Here is a 13,835-nt window from a genome sequence, read left to right as displayed (position 1 = left end):
TGATTGTATTACCAAAAAATATAATTTTTTTTTTGAAAGTTTAGCTTTAATGATAGGGTCTTTAGAAACACTCCCCCAGCTTAAACATTCCTTTTAATACACGATGCAGGAAAATGAAACAAGCTGTGACAGCACTAGACAAACACTGAAATAACCTTCATTTACACTGTCTTACTTAATCTCACTTACATCCAAAAGCCCTCCATAGCGAAATATACTTAGCAAAGAGTGTACATGACTTTCACTGGTGAAATACAGGCGTGTACGGACGTGACGTCCCGGAGACAACACTCCTCTTGAGTAGCTGAAACCAGAGTCAAATAAGCATTGTGTTTAAAAGGAATACTAACAGACATTTGATTTTACAAATGTATATTAAATCTCTTTTAAAAGAAAAATAAGCATCAAAATCCATGATGGATATAGTCACTAGACCTGATACTAATGTAGTCTACCAGCATAACTAGTGCATAAATTGGAAATTGTATATTGCTTTTTATCTGTTGTGTCATGTGACCACTGAATGCAATATGCTGGGATGTTCCTTAACCACATGCTTGATCAGAGCAAAAATAACTTTCCCTTCTGCTCCAGCTCCACCACAAGTTAAACAGTGTTTAAAGTGTACCAGAGCTCCTGCAAGTAAAAAGTTTTATTCATACCTGGGGCTTTCTCCAGCCACATAAGCTTGGATCTCTCCCACGCCACCATCCTCTGCTGTCTTCAGCTCCAATACCGGGTCCCGTCACTTCAGCCAATCGGGGCCAGTCTACGCAGGAGAAGTGCGCCCTCTACGTATCTCTCCAACGGCTTCTGGAGAGATATGCAAAGAGCGCACTTCTCTTATGTCAAACTGGCTGCGACTGGCTGAAATGACCTGGTACCGGAGCGGAATACAGCAGCGGACGGCGACGTGGGAGCGATCCAAGCTTATGGGGCTAGAGGAAGCCCCAGGTATGTATAAAACTTTTGATTTGCAGGAGCTCTGGTTTCCTTTAATTGATGAAATGAACTAAACCCTGAACACAAATTTTACACCCAAGATAATGGTTAAAAGGAGATTGCTCAACTTCAAAAACAAGTAGTTAATGGTTATTTGTTCATGGTTATTCTTGTTAATAGGATAGGCGAGGTGTCCACCCCATCTTATTTCTTTTCTACCGCCACTGTGCCATTAACTACTTCTCAAAGATTAAGGGCTTCACTAGGGCATTATGGGGATGCCCACCTGTGGTTGTCTTAGAGAGTCTGGAAAAATAAACTGAAAATGTTCTTTTTGACTTGAAAAGCCTTGACGGAAATTTTCCTAGCACAACTAACCTATGTCTTTCAATATAAAACTATTGTTTAATTTATGCATCATTTGATTTGCACAAGACTCTCTTGAAATACAGCTATGATGTAAATTTAGAGCCCATGTACTGCCTTTAGAATTAGGCTACAAAGTAAGTTGTTTTATGCGTGCATAATCACAGAAATAAATTGGAAGCATTTTGTAATAAAGCACTGAATATATATATATATATATATATATATATATATATATATATATATATATATATATATATATATTTTTTTTTTTTGTTTGTTTGTTTTTTTGTTTTCTCTCTTCTCTTGTGTATGTACCTTAAAATTGATGTCCCATAAGCACATTAATAGTATCGCCCCATGGAGTAGTCCATCTTCCTAAGGGGAGGCTGTCCTGTAATGTGAAATGTGGTCTATTTGTTGCTCCCACTCCATGCACTGTGAACTGTGTTGCATTAGCAACACAAAAAATAAACACTCTCACTCCTGCTCTGCATATGCAAGCATACCCGCAGTGCTTCATGTTTGCCATTGCATCGGCAAACCAGTGCAACCACAGCCCAACTCAATTGATCATTATGTTTTAGATTATAACAGGTGTTTTTTTCCTGGCCTGAAGTACCATCATAGAAGTTCTGTGTATATAGCCACTTTGCTAAAGAATGTAACCTAGTTTAAAGAGAACCAGAGACAAAGCACCCTTATGTATTTCACTACATTGATCAGTGGAAACATGACAGTAAACACCTACCCTGCTTTTAGTTTCATCCTTGTCTGGTCAGTCTGCCTGTTACCAGCTGTGATAAGAATCCCCGACTGAGCATTCAGTCTAGGTTTGACCAGGAATCATTATAGCTGAGTCAGTCTTCTGTGAAGTCTTTTCAAGCCCAAGCCTGCCCCCTCCTGGCTGAGCTTTCCTGCTTTGCATACTCAGAGCTCTGATGACATGGGAGCAGCTGCTCATGCTCAGAAAGAAGCTCTGAAACAATAGACACGTGTGGCTGCTGTAGTATTTCATCTGTGATCTGTGTGCACTGTGCAGTCATCGTCATCACCATTATCTGTGCAGTTTCATTCCTACAAGACACTTCCTACAGGCAGCCACACAGCTTACCAGAATAATAAAGTTGAAAGCACACATATAAAAGGCTGCAGCAACAGCCTTGCTTGTTTATAGTCTCATAGAGCCTAGACAGCACATCCAGAACAGCTCATAGCCCAGAAGCAGAAGGGGTATGAGTCAGCGGCCATATTGGATTTTTCCTGGAGCAACAATGAATAAAACACTCAAAAAGGCACACCAGAGCGGCAAAATTATCAGGTAGAGCATTTATTCTTTACAAGCTATCGATTGATATGCATATTTTGTGTGAAACTTTCATCTCTGGTTCCCTTTAAGCTACATTTTCGTGGCTTTAAAATCATAATCGCTAAATATTTCTTGTTTTAAAAAGATCAAGAGCTACTGAATAAGCATTGCGTCATTCTGATCTGGACACTTTTGTTTTTTTAAAACTTGGCTGGTAGAGAATTTGCAGGATATGAGAGGTATACAAACTGAGAACACCACCCGATAATCTCAAGTACTGGGATACACAATTATCTGCAAGCGCAGTGAGTTGTATTTTACACAGCAATAAGGACGGTTACACACTCAAAACGTGCAGGAGAACGGCTCCTGCAGGCGTTGCGGCGTGTCGTCGGGAATCTGCAGTGCGACGCTGAGTAGCGGCGGTAGTAGTTAATTTACCCGAAGGGGAAGCGCCGATTCCCGATGATAAAATGCGCCGGGATGCGTCCTACCGCAACGCATCAAAACGCAGCGTCGGGTGTAAAAGGTAAAATGAAAGTCTATGGACTTTCCTTTTACCTTGGTTAACGCAAAGTATAGACTTTGCGTTAAAACGCCAAAAGAGGGCTCTGGTGTGAAAGAGCCCTAAGATATGAAATATCTTAATATAGAATATATTGAAATTAAGGGTCTTACAGCGGATGCAGCTTATTTACAGACTCATCCTCATGGGTGCGCTGCAGATCTAGCTGGATCTTGTTAATGAGAGGAAGGCAGTATCCCACTGCGATCTCCAGCTTTTCTTCTTTATTAATGCCATATTCCTAGAAAAAAAAAGCTATGTAACTAAATGTAATGTACAATAATAAGAGGATACCAATATCCAAAATAGTGTAAATGTGCCAAAACCAAATTATAAATAATAGAAACATCTCACATTCAACCTGCCTATTTAAAACAACAAACAAGGAGAAATAGGCATCATCCAAAACAGTGGCGGTACCTGAAAAAAATGTGGACCTAAAGAATTAAAAATCCAATGGTAGAGTTAAAAAAATATTAATAAAGAAATGTTTACAAGTAGACATTTGCCCAGAGTATAATGGCAATGAAATTGACTTATTTCGAAAAAAAACAGAGGTGCCTGGCTCTTCTACTGACCACATATGCTATCGCTCCATTGTTATTACTTGATGAAGCGGGATCAAACCTGCGAAACGTGTTGCATTGTCCCCTGGAGTATGTAAATTAACTTAGTATTTAACAAACACATTGGCAATGTTTGTGTTTGCTTGGAGGAGGTAAGTCCACCACTGTCTCCTCATGTTTTAAACTTTTACCCTTTTGGCACCTTTGTATCCATACTATGCTTTATCAAGTCCACCCCTGGTGGAGGGGTGTTACCTCCTTTTGTCCTCATCTACGGAGAGCGTCTTCTTAATCCTAAGTGGGGTCAGGTCTAATCTCCCCACCTGCCTATACAGTGGTTGCTTTTGAGGTAACCCTGCTTTGTGAATATAGCTTATTACTCTATCATACTTCATTTCAACCACCAGTACATACTACACTATATTTGGCTCTTGGTGTCACAACCAGATATACACAATTAACTTGCAATCTGAACTTAGAACAGCAATATGAAGTGCTGAAACTGATTAAACACACTGCATATCATAGCTGGCTGTGAGCATTACCTGTGGAATAACAATGTCTGCTAATGACTTAGAAAGTTTAAAGAGCTCATCGGGTCCATCCAGGTTTAAGGTGTTGTTGTGATGTACATCGTATTTGACACAGTCATAAATATCTGGAATCTTGCTAATGTCATATCGTCCACTCTTCAAACGGAAGTCCCGCTCCAGTTTGCTCCATCGCTGTAGCATTAGTTCTAAAGTCTCACTGTGATATAACTGCACATCTAGTGAAAATAGAATTCCAATCATTAGTGCAAACCAAATAATCCGTAATACAGCAGAAAGTGTGCATGGTGGGCACAAGCTTAAAGAGGAACTGTAAAGGAGATTTTTTTTTCAAAACAAAGGAAAAGAAGAAGAGATAAGCAAATAAGAGAAAACAAATTCTCTTACCTTGTCAGTGTGGTATAGAAAAAGTCCTTCATGCAGCATGGAAGGAATCATGTTTACTAATGGCACGCAGAGCTTGAGTTTTTATTATTCCCTTAGTTGAAGCCATGGTCCTTTTATCCTTATATAGATACCCAAGTTTATCCAGATTGTTTATGGACCTGTTTCACACTGAAAATTGCTGCAAAATGAATGCTATTTTGCAGGAATTCTGTTTGCAATTCTTGTCCTGGGAGCGACTGCAAACCCAATCGTGGAAATTTTTTGCCACAATTGTCAATATGAAACAGACTGCTTCTCACACTGTTATTTTGTTTCACGCTATTTCTCTGCTCTACACTGTGCTGCTATGTCAATCTGAAATTAACTTATTCAAAGTTAAATAATGTATTAATGGATGCACAGGTCCTGTTATTGATAATACGTAGGAACTCGCACACCAACACACCAATCCCATCCTGCCTCTTCTTTCCTAGTGTACAAAATTTTTCACTGCAGGAGAGAACGGTTGTATGTTGATGTGTGTGTGTTCATACGTATTATCAATAGCAGGGCCTGTGCATTGTATTAGCACTTTGCACTTTGTATTAGCGTTTGTCATTGCTGACTATTAACAAAGGTTTCAATTTTGAATTAGCGTATTCCAGATGTTTCTGTTAAAGGGGTTCTTTCGCGAAAAAAGTAGGCAGTTAAAAAATGTGACAGGTTTTGGGCCAGTCCATCTTTTTAAGGGGGATTCTCAGGGCTTTCTTTGTTTTCAACAGCATTTTCTGAACAGCAGTTTAACTGTCAAAATAGCAAGCTACCAGCCGGCCTCCCTAATCACTTGCACACTATTATGTCAGTTAGATTTTGCAACTGTTGTTCAGGAAATGCTGTTGAAAACCAAGAAAGCCCTGAGAATCCCCCTTAAAAAGATGGACTGGCCCAAAACCTGTCATCTGTCACATTTTTTAACTGCCTACTTTTTTCACGATAGTGGTCCTTTAAGCTCTTAAAGAGGAACTCCAGTGAAAATAATGTAGTAAAAAGTGCTTCATTTTTACCATAATTATGTATAAATGATTTAGTCAGTGTTTGCTCATTGTAAAATCTTTCCTCTCCCCGATTTACATTCTGACATTTATTACATGGTGACATTTTTACTGTGGGCAGGTTATGTAGCTGCTTCTAGCTGTTCTGGCATTTACAGACACCTGTAAACAGCTATTTCCTGTCTGTGAACATTGTTACATTGTGGCAGTTTGCCCAGAGTACCGCGGTCCCAGAGCTTCTTGTGGGAGGGGTTTCAGCACAAAATCAGTCAGGGCTTGTTTCCACTATTGCGGTGCGGAATCACCTGGATTCCACCGCTGATGAATTCGCATGCGGATGCGATTCCCCATGCGTTTTTTGCCGCGAATTCGCATGCGAATTCGCATAGGTGAGGGTATATGCGATTTTAACCACATCACTGCCTGTGTGAATTTACATCAGTACCGATGCGAATTCGCATGCAAATTCGCGGCAAAAACGCATGGGGAAAACGCATGCGATTTCCCTATTAAATACATTGCATGCGATTCGCATGCATTCCACTCTCAGGCGAATTCGTTGGCTCTTTTGTGCGTTTTTTCACCGCTCATCACCAACGCAACAGTGGAAACAGGCCCATTCACTTGCATACCACGTGCGAATCTGCATGCGTTGGATGCATGCGGATTCGCGATAGTGAAAACGAGCCCTCATACAGCGCCCCTGATGGTCTGTTTGTGAAAAGCATTATATTTCTCATGTAAAAGGGGGTATCAGCTACTGATTGGGATAAAGTTCAATTCTAGGTTGGAGTTTCTCTTTAACATCACACATGCTTTTTCTGGGTTCTACTTCCATTTCCAAAGCAAAATCACACAAAGCAGGGATATGGCAGTTATTTTATTTGTATGCATAGCTAGAAAAGTATTTGTTTTGGTAATCATCCTGATATGTTGCCTTATGTAAAGGGTAATTTTCAACTGAAAAGCTTTTATACAGTCATTGGGAGCCAATGACCGCTATTGCTCTGCCCACCCACAGTATTGCATCATAATGACTGACCAAAAAAATGCCTGCAGTTAAAAGGAACCCGGGTGAGAGACATATAGAGGCTGTCATACTCATTTCTGTTTAACAATATCAGTTGACTGGCAGTCTTGCTGATTTTTCTGGTCAATAGTGTCTGAATCACACACCTGTGAAGCATGCAGCTAATCTTGATACCTTCTATGGCTAAAAAAAATTGAGGAATGACAACTGTAGCAAGTGGGATGTGGATACTGCCATACTTATTTCCTTTTAAACAATACCAGTTGCCTGGCAGCCCTGCTAAACTATTTGGTTGCAGTAGTATCTGAATTCCACCAGAAACAATCATGCAGGTAATCTTGACAGATATGTCATTTATGTCAGAAACGTCAAATCTGCATATGCTTGTTCAGGGTCTAAACGTATTAGAGGCAGAGGATCAGCATGATAGCCAGATAACTGGTATTACATAAAAGGAAATAAATATGGCACATATCCCTCTCGCTTCAGTTGTCCTTTAATTCTTCTGGCTCCTTCCAACAATCTTTTCATAGTTTTTCCCAGACAGTTGCTTAACTAAAACAGGTCAGTGCAGAGTGGTGGAATTTAAAGGGATTTTTATCTGGCAATATAGGCATCTCCCCAAGAGTCCTGTAGTCAACTGAATACAAATATTATGTGACAGTAAGATAAATATAAATCATTTTTCCTTGTTTGGGGACTATAGTATGGCGTGACATTTTACCTGCAAATTTTGGATCTTCTAGACGCTGCTGGAGCTGTGAAGTGAGACTTTCAATAAGAGAGAAGACTTTGTCGCAGATCATCACCGGATTCTTTATTGATTCCATGGAATTAACCAGAGACGTGCTACCAGTGGGGGCCAGCTAAAACCATGAAAAATCAACGAAGGGAAGAGACCATTAGCATTACACAAACTTACATATAATGCTTTATCCTAGGCCTATAGAAACAACAGTATTTATGTAGAAAGTGCAAAGTTAACAGCTTTCCCAGCCCTTTTTAAATGGAATGAAAAGCAAAGATTTCTAAAGCACTTTTCTCCTGTAGACTGGGGGTAGGTAGAGAGAGCTGAAGCCTCTAAGAGCGTACCTAGTAAGCAAGCATGGCAGGCATTTGGGGTGTTACCGCCCAAGAACATCTTATTGGTTAGGCACTGGCTACAGTCAGGCTTTGAACCCTGGATTCCTATGTTAGGGGTGGTGCAATAATTACAATGGTTTATAGCTGGGTAGTGAACTGGTTAAGGGTTTAATGAGCTAAAGCATCACTGAATGTTTTTAGAGAAATATTAAGTACCCAGATATTAGGTGTAGGAGTAGTTGCACGATTCCAAATTCTCATTTTAAACAAAATTATTTTTCAATTCTTGGAGGAACATGGGGAGGTAAGGGTATTGCTAACTGATATTTAAAATAATTATTGCTGTACCTGCCTTTTCCAAAAGAGGCTGCCCTCATATTTCTCTCGCTTCAGGTTTCCTTTCAAGTGAAGGAAAAGAAGGGTGTTGTGTGGGATGTGTTCATCTCTGAAAGCCAAACTTTCATACTCCTATTAATACTCTAGTTTATAATTTATGCGCAGTGAAGGGATTTGTCCCCACAGTCCTCATACCCATCAATGGTAGGGACAGAGTTCTTGAAATGGAGGATCGATACGAGACCTCCTCCATTTCAAGGGCAACGGCTCTCTGCTGTAGGGGTGGAGCTCTTAAAACAGAAGTTGGCTACATCAACCATCCACTGTGGGGCCATGTCCTCTCTCATGAAGGGTGTGGCACTCTTAAATGGGGGAGTGCCACACTTTTGCTGGATTTATACGCTTAGCATAATGTAAAGTTTCTTGTGTGAAATAGCTAAAGAGGAACGCTCAGATGGCTGCTGCGCAAATGTTGAGCAATTCAGTGTCGAAGCACTTTAGATTACAAGCCTTTGGAAGAGCCCTCTCTCCTTGTGTATCCTACCTGATCGTGCACATGGAATACTGTACACTTGTATTATTAGGGCTACTACTCCAGTGCATGATCTGGCATTGCGTGTCTTACTGCTTATTACCTGAACTTTGTTGTCTGTCATTTATATTATCAATGTCTTTAACCTACTTAGCGGTATGCCTAACACTGTGTCGGACATACCGCTCTGTGGCCCCAGGAGTCCCCCATGCAGAAAAAAATTGATCCTATTATTATTATTATTGATTTATAAAGCGCCAACATATTCCGTGGCGCTGTACAAAGTAAGAAACAAACATGGGGTACATAATACAGACAATTGTGTACACTAATATACAAGATACATAATTAGTGACAAAATACAAAAAATGATACAGCATACAGAGTACAAAATACAGAAGTGGTAATGACAGTGATAAAAGTAACATGATGCATAAAATGTATAATGATTTCCAAGACACAAAACGGGGAGAGAGCCCTGCCCTTGCGAGCTTACAATCTAAAGGGAATGGGGGGAAACAAGAGGATGGGTAGTATACAATGAAATATATAAAGGCAGTGTGTTTTAGGATACCTAGTAGGAGTGCAATTTGGTCTTAGGACAAAGGGAAGTGGCTTAAAGTGACCCTAAAGCCTACAAAAAAAAAATGAGATGAACTCACCTGGGGCTTCCCTCAGCCCCCTGCAGCCGATCGGTGCCCTCGCAGCTCCGCTCCGATGCCTCTGCACCCGCCGGCGACGACTTCCGGTTTCGCCGTCACCGGCCGACAGGCATGGGAACGCGAGTGATTGTTCGCGTTCCCAGCCTGTATATCGCCCCCTATGCTGCTATTGCGACCTCCTGGCCTAATTGCTGAAAACCCTAGGCTAGCTAGTAAGAGTGTCCGGCACACCTGGATCCCCCCATTTATACATTACATCCCCCCCCCCAGATCCAGCGACCGCGCAGCCTCCCTGCACAGCTTCGGTCTCTCTATGGGGAGAATCGGGTTTGCGCATGACGTCATGTGCGATCATCCCCATAGTGAAGACCGGAGCTGTGCGGTGAGGCTGCGCCGATCGCTGGATCATGTATAAACGGGGGAGCGGCGGCGATCAGAGGGTGTACTAGCTAGCCTAGTGCTAGCTAGAGGTTTATTAGGCATTAGTTCTCTGGGAGGGACTTGCGGGTACAAACTGGTAAAACCTCCTGGGCGGCGTAACGTTCAGGAGGTTAAAAGATACCAGAGCTCAAATCGTTTTGAGAAACGGGGGGGTTGGTGGGTAGCAGGCATATACTGTTACCTGTGCTGATGCCTGTTGCTCCCCCATTCTCCTCTCAGCCCCCCGTAACTCACCTAAAAGCCCCCTTGGATCCTCTTCCGGGTAGCTTGGTTAGGACTTAATGTGCAGGCACAGGCCGGGCTGCGTGCGTCCTACAGCGCACACCTGTAGCTGGGAGCGCACTGTGTTATGCACATGACGTCATATGCATGACACAGTGCACTCCCGGCCACCGTAACTCACCTAAAAGTCCCCCAGCATACTCTTTTAAGTGAGTTACGGGGGGGATAAGAGGAAAACGGGGGGAGTGGTAGACATCAGCACAGGTAACAGTATATGCCTGCTCACCCCCATTTCCCAAAAAGATTTGAGCTCTGGTACACTTTATCCTTATTTATTGTCCAGCTCTGCATAATATGTTGGCGCTATATACAAAATCAGCACCTGCTCATAGCCACGCTGTGTATACCAGACGGTTTCCATTTATTTTACATCATCCGGTCTCTGCACATTCTTTTATACTTACTGGCCACCCTGCCTTTTTGCAAGAATACCGCGCCCTCTGATTAGAGAGCGTCGTTTTTTCTGCGGGGGATTTAGATCGGTGAATGGGAATTATATTCCCATTCACTGATCGGGGGGCTTAACGGCAGGCAGCGGGAGCGCGCGCGATCGCAGCTGCACAGTCTATCTGGAGATTGACTAGAAAAAAATAGATATCTGATGCATAGGAGGAGATTTTATCCATACTCTATGTTACACTTTCTGATGATGTTTTGTAACTGCCTCACGTCACGACTTTTGAACTCTAATTGTTTGCCTCTAAATAAGCAACTCATATATAGAGCATGAAGCATGCATCAGGCCAATCACTGCTCATCGATGTGACATTTGGATTTTTAGCGATTCTGTCATATCTGTTTATTACTCAATGACTGTAATTAAAAGTTAATAATCACTGTTTTATTGATTGTGGACCTGAAACCCTATTTTTCTTGTTTTCTTATCTATATTGCTATATTAGTCTAATAAATAATAATATACATCGAATAAATTATAATAAAGTAATTCTGTTTTTTTTTTTTTTTTTTTTTTTTATTTATGTAGAACTGACATCTTCCACAGCACAAAAATGTCCCTCAGAGGAGCTCACAACTTAATCCCTACCATAATTATACTGTATGTCCATCATAGTCTAAGCCCAATTTTGGGGAAGCCAATTAATTTACCGGTATGTTTTTAGGGTGTGAGAGGAAACCACACCCCAAAAAACCCCAAGCAGATGGTGACCCAGCCCAGATACAAACTAGTGATGCAGCATTGCAAGGTGAAAGTGCTATCCACTACATAGCTGTTTTACCCTCACGTGAGCAAAAGCTTACATTCCTACAATGAATCAAACCAGAATGCAGGCTTCAGTGAGGTGCTGTAACCAGGGCTGATTTATGTGCTGGTTCTTGCAGCCTGAAGTTTGAGCACCAGGTCCTTCCAACACTTCTTTCCATTACAAAACATCTAAACCTCACCCTGTTTGGGGGACCAAACTCCAACAAGGACCCTTCAAAATTAAATAACTTTAACATGGGATTGGTTCCAGCAATGCTGGTGATGTCACAAAATGTAGGGCAATTAACAAAGCAGCTAGCGTAAACGGGAACAGATGAGGATATTTAATGTGCCACTTTTTGGCAGATCAGGACAATTAAGGCATGTTGCAATGTAATAATGCCATCCAAATGAAACACATTGTACCTTTTCTTGGTCTTCCTCAGTAAACTCAGCATCGCTCTGCATTATTTCTCGTAGACGAGCCTTCACTTTCTGTTGACAGCTGCTCAAGGAATCACTGTCGCTGTCCAAGAGCCCATTCATGTTTGCACTCTTTACCATCTGAACCAGGATTGGGGTAAGCTCACCTTCCAATGCTAACAGCCCCTACAAATATTACCAGTGTTAAACACGAAGACCATTACGATGTTAACATTTCAAACCAAATCCCAAATATGTACAAATTAAATGTAAAACCGGCCTGTAAGATTGAGTTTATTTGTGATATATATCAGGGCTGTGGAGTCGGAGTCGGAGTCGTGGAGTCGGGCAATTTTGGGTGCCTGGAGTCGGAGTCGGGAAAACATGCACCGACTCCGACTCCTAATGAATTTGTAACTGTAATTAAAATAAAAAATATGATAAAATGTTCTATTTCTCAGATAATAGTCATTAAAAATAATGTATATATACAGCATATATACAGTAATAGCTGTGCTTAGTCCACAAAAATGAAATAAACCAATCAAAATTAGTTACTTGTGCTGCTTCAATAAAGCAGTCCCCGTATTTTTAAGGTCAGATATACATATCTGATTGTGACTGTATATATGATGTGTACACAGGAATCTCTTATATATACTAAATAACTTCTATGCTGTAAGAATAAAGCCTGATGTGTAGCTGTGTCACTAATAGAGAAGGTCAATGAGATGGAAATAATTCTGCACTGATGCTGATTTATGCAAATGTATGCACTCCCTTTGCTGATGAAATCAAATAATTTGATATGTTGTTAAAATTTGGTTTGATGACTACAAATTAAAGGGTACCTGAGACGGATGAAAAGTAAAGTTTTATACATACCTGGGGCTTCCTTCAGCCCCCTTCAGGCTAATCAGTCCCTCGCTGTCCTCCACCACCCGGATCTTCTGCTATGAGTCCTGGTAATTCAGCCAGTCAGCGCTGCCGCTCCCACAGCCAGGAACATTCTGCACCTGCGCAATAGTGCTGCACAGGTGTAGTATGCTCCTGGCGGCGGAGTGTGTGCATGCGCACTACGCCCGACTGGCTCAAGTACCTGGACTCATAGCAGAAGATCCAGGTGGTGGAGGAGAACAACGAGGGACTGATTATCCTGAAGGTGGCTTGAGGAAGCCCCAGGTATGTATAAAACTTTAATTTCATCTGTCTCAGGTTTACTTTGTTACACAGTAGTACTATACTCTACATATGTACTCCCCACAGAGCTGCAGGTAATCCACTGAGAATGCTGTGCACATTGAACACAGAGGTGTTGTCTGTCACCCATAAACCTTGTTCAGATTGTGCATGAAGAATGTGTAAGAGGAAGAATCTCCTCATTCCCCTGCAGAGTACCTGCACATCATTCTTACATGTACCCACAGTTACATTGCCTAGGGCCTGATAGATGTTCTTTGTTCCGGTTTGTACCTTTTACAAGTACTCTTACCAAGGACTAGTTTTAGTCTAGAGGGAATAAATATAGTAGTCTACATATCCTTCTCACTTCAGTTGTCTTCTAAAATTCCTAAGCGTTGGCAGTTAAGAGACGAATTTCATGTTACATACTGTCAATCAACAAAATTGTAATATGCAAATTAGAGGAGTCGGAGTCGAGGAGTCGGTGGAATCCTAAACGGAGGAGTCGGAGTCGGTGGATTTTCGGACCGACTCCACAGCCCTGATATATATGAGTCACAGTCTTACTGTGCCCACCACTGACTATACTTACCGTAAGCACGTTTCTCTCCTCTTCTGAAAAAGGTCAGACGTTACAGAGATTACAATTACTAACATTTCAGTTGATGCAAAAAAATGTTTTTATTTTTATAAATGTTGCTGATGGTTCTTTATTGCATTATTCAGACCTAGTTAATGTCTATATGAGAAAAGTTTTGCTTTAGTTTGATTTAAAAAAAAAATAAAGCAAACAAGGCCAACTAATCTACAACTGAAATATGTATTAAATGTACCAGTTTCCTGCTAGTCATCAAAATGTAGAAAAAGCCTGCTTGGGGCAAATCATAAAACTCCTGCGAAGAGATCAGTTATGTGTTTACAGTACATACTCAATTATGCACTG

General features: G+C 41.2%; 1 protein-coding gene across 20 annotated transcripts in view; it reads right to left on the bottom strand.

Moving 5' to 3' along the window:
- Positions 1 to 13,835, bottom strand: part of PPIP5K1 (diphosphoinositol pentakisphosphate kinase 1) — a 508,717-nt gene that overhangs the window by 377,488 nt on the left and 117,394 nt on the right. For all 20 annotated transcript variants that reach the window (XR_011030280.1, XR_011030281.1, XM_068275298.1 and 17 more), the window contains 5 exons: positions 11,714 to 11,896; positions 7,472 to 7,613; positions 4,294 to 4,517; positions 3,296 to 3,423; positions 190 to 304 (listed from right to left, as the gene is read on the bottom strand). Coding sequence is in view for 18 of the 20 variants with exons in the window: in XM_068275298.1 (XP_068131399.1) it covers positions 190 to 304; positions 3,296 to 3,423; positions 4,294 to 4,517; positions 7,472 to 7,613; positions 11,714 to 11,896 (792 nt within the window). In the remaining 2 variants the exon portion in view is untranslated. The remainder of the gene's footprint in view (positions 1 to 189; positions 305 to 3,295; positions 3,424 to 4,293; positions 4,518 to 7,471; positions 7,614 to 11,713; positions 11,897 to 13,835) is intronic.

The sequence above is a fragment of the Hyperolius riggenbachi genome, chromosome 3 (assembly GCF_040937935.1).
Source record: "Hyperolius riggenbachi isolate aHypRig1 chromosome 3, aHypRig1.pri, whole genome shotgun sequence".
Classification (NCBI taxonomy): Eukaryota; Metazoa; Chordata; class Amphibia; order Anura; family Hyperoliidae; genus Hyperolius; species Hyperolius riggenbachi.
This window is presented reverse-complemented; position numbering and strand designations above follow the sequence as displayed.